The sequence below is a fragment of the Ptychodera flava genome, chromosome 14 (genome assembly GCF_041260155.1).
Source record: "Ptychodera flava strain L36383 chromosome 14, AS_Pfla_20210202, whole genome shotgun sequence".
NCBI classification, from domain to species: domain Eukaryota; kingdom Metazoa; phylum Hemichordata; class Enteropneusta; family Ptychoderidae; genus Ptychodera; species Ptychodera flava.
This window is the reverse complement of record NC_091941.1, coordinates 23,603,704-23,606,676: the sequence shown is the minus strand read 5'-3', so window position 1 is coordinate 23,606,676 and position 2,973 is coordinate 23,603,704. Positions and strand designations below refer to the sequence as shown.

The 2,973-nt window shown below is 43.6% G+C and overlaps 1 protein-coding gene across 1 annotated transcript; it reads right to left on the bottom strand.

Moving 5' to 3' along the window:
* Positions 1-344: 344 nt before the first annotated feature.
* On the bottom strand, positions 345-2,533 carry LOC139149832 (glutathione-specific gamma-glutamylcyclotransferase 1-like). Its single transcript, XM_070721828.1, has 3 exons — positions 2,231-2,533; positions 2,075-2,110; positions 345-1,438 (listed from the first exon to the last, which is right to left on the bottom strand). The coding sequence occupies exons 1-3, from the start codon at positions 2,414-2,416 to the stop codon at positions 917-919; spliced, it is 744 nt and encodes a 247-aa protein (XP_070577929.1). The 5' UTR covers positions 2,417-2,533; the 3' UTR covers positions 345-916.
* Positions 2,534-2,973: the final 440 nt, after the last annotated feature.

Sequence of the window (2,973 nt, the reverse complement as noted above, 5' to 3'; positions counted from 1 at the left end):
GGTAATTTGTTGGTAAAGACTGAGATCAACTGCGAGCTATTATAAAAATTATCTACATCTTTTATCTTTGAACTTCGGGCCTCGGGAATATTAGACACAGAGTCAAGATTCATGCGGGAAGCGGCAGGCAGGGAATATCCCATTCCTGGCGTGGCCCGGGTGATTGTTGTTTACAAACATTTCCACCAAAGCAGATTTCCCATCTTGAATGACACGTTTGCTGTGAGACTCAATCGAGTAAAAGTTATCGTCGGCGGAGCTGCTTACAAAATAGAGGGAGAAAAATCGATAGATTCCATTTACCAGTTGTTCACAGCGTAAACACAGAAAAGAAAGACTCATCGTAGTTTATGAAGGGATTAATTTAATATAGATATGAGAACCGTTACGTAACACGTTCGACCTTCTGGCGCGTTACATCAACACAGGGCAACACTTTATATCCGCTTGAAAAGCTCTTGATACATTGAATTCGTGCTCTCATCAACCCAATTAACTTCGAGGTCGTGCGGGTGCCACTGAGTGACACGAATGTCAAGTTGAACCCACGCCAAAAATGCACAATAAGTAATCAGGACGAAATTATTTTGGCAAAATCGCCCAAACCCAGTCATTTAATAAAAAATAGCACCATTGGTGTCAGTAGTCCTAATGAGCAATTTTACGAAATTAAAAGATGTAATTTTTCGGATTGTGATCGAGAAAGAGTTGCTGATTTAAAGGCAAAATAAATACTGCAAGAGTTCACAATATCATGTTAAAAATGAAGAGGCATCACCGAGTTTGCCCAAGGTTCATTAGAAGACTTTTTATGTGACCTGAATCTTTCTTATATCGAAAATACATACATTTCATACAACTTATATATATAATGTGTAAATAGCACTTTAAATTGCAAAAGTTTTTTCTGAATATTTCAGTAAGTTAAAACTTTATGGCAAGTCGTTGTTTGGCTCCCGACAGTGCCTTCAAGTGGGATAATGCTCTCTTGTTTCTGGTTTCTGTGGCAGCTGTGTGAGTTGAGACATTCGTCAGCGATTGTTCTCGTGTCTCGGCAGCAAATACAGTTTGACTGAACAAAGTCCCGCACCAGAGCTTCCAGCTCGAACAAGTGGTCGTCCCACACACCGGGGAATGTCTTTCTCATGTACTCGGCAAGCTCGAATACGTATTCACAGTTCGGTCCGCTCGCTCCGCCGGCGGCGGCAATCTCGCGGGCCATCGTGGACAACTCTGCCCATCCCAAGAACAGAGAGTTTTCGGGAACAGCGATGAATACGAGGACCTGCATGGGCGTGGAGGAGTCGTCTATGGGTTGGAACCTCACGTAACATGCCTCGTATCCACCTTGAACGCCTTCGCGAATTCTGAGATGTTGAAGCGCTCCGATGATCTGTTCCTCCCCACGAACCTCGAAAGCGGTTCCCCAGCACTCTTCCTGTTGACAAAAATCATAACAAAACTCTTAATTTCGGTTACACTTTGGCCTCTTTCAGACGTGACAACCTTATGTAATTGCAAAACCTGGGAACGTGAGTACTTAAAACGCTCACCTTGAATCAAATTTGCATGATAATAAGCTAAGGTTGCATCAAGGCTGAATGTATAAATCTATAGAGACTGGACTTTCATTTCCGACGAATTTTTTAAATCGAAAACTTTTCGACCAGAAATCAAATGTTAATCGATAATTCTAAGTGAGAAAAGATCAGCGTTATTTCCCGTTAAACCAATGTTTTGACGCTTGTTTGTGCTAATCCCTATTATGACGTCACTGAAAGTTACCCGACTCATCCGCTGCCTGATGCCGACTGACCACTTTCTCTCATGAATATACATGAGGTGCGAGGAAACAATATCCCCAAACCAAAACAAAACCGGCGACGTGGTGGCCAAGTGACCAACTTTCCCCGTCCGATCGGGAAGTTCATGCCTATCAACCGAATATCAGTGTACGAAAAAGGACTGCCTATTATACTTTGACAAAATTGAAAAGATGAACTCGCGGCTTGCCGAAGATGACATCCCAAAACGATAAAATCAGGGTGATGCAACAAACGGAACGCCCACCTACCTTGTCTGACTTCACCAGAGTGGCGACTCTGCCTGGCTGTTATGGGCAAACAACAAAAACATGGAGGTTAATGAAGTCCACTGAGCGTAACTTAGCATTTCAGTGATTCAAATAGTGGTTTTACCTTCAGAACTTCATTTTATATAATAAACTTACCGTGTCGGGAGTGCCTCTATGCGTCACGCTGCCTTGCCAAAAGCGACGAGCGAAGCCGTCTATGTGTCCGTATCTATGCGAGGAAAACTCGAAATTCGGCTTCCACGTCAGCGATCCATAACCGAATATCCATAGACTTGTATCGGGAGACAGAATAAATGACAGATTTGTCGTTTTAGGAAACATCTTCGGATAGATGTAAATTGACTGACTTTTGATGCTCACTACACTGAAAATACGGCTGAAGTATCGTGTTGACTGGCGTGCGTAAGTCGCGCCGTTTCATCAGCCGTGTGTTTGTTGACATCGTGACGTCACGAGCCCCTAGCCAATAGGAGAGAGGCCGGTCACATGCGTCGCTTCGCTGATTGGACAGTGATTGTCTCTTTTGTTCACCGTTTTACGTCACATGAGCACTGTAAGCTGTTCTCTTTTGGCTGATGCAACCCCTTCAGCCATGCACGGTGACCTGCCTTGTTCAGAATGATGCAATTACATTGAATTTAACACAGAGAGACGTCATGCGAATCGGAAGTGCTCCCAGTGTGCCCGACTGTTTCCGAAAGTAACCGAAGAGCAAAACATCCGCTCGTGCCCAGTCAGTACGCCGACACAGACAAAATTTATTACCCTATGGTTTATATTATACACATTTACGTCTGACACTGAGGAGATGTCAAGGTAACTAAGGATAGACACTCATTACGAATTCATACGCTGACAGACTCAATTCACTACATCGT

Excerpts from the sequence above, each read along its gene's own strand:
- LOC139149832 (XM_070721828.1), bottom strand. The coding sequence starts at position 2,416 with ATGTTTCCTAAAACGACAAATCTGTCATTTATTCTGTCTCCCGATACA. Across the intron at positions 2,111-2,230 it reads ATAGAGGCACTCCCGACACG|CCAGGCAGAGTCGCCACTCT; the intron begins GTAAGTTTATTA and ends TGCCCATAACAG. Across the intron at positions 1,439-2,074 it reads CTCTGGTGAAGTCAGACAAG|GAAGAGTGCTGGGGAACCGC; the intron begins GTAGGTGGGCGT and ends TTTTGTCAACAG.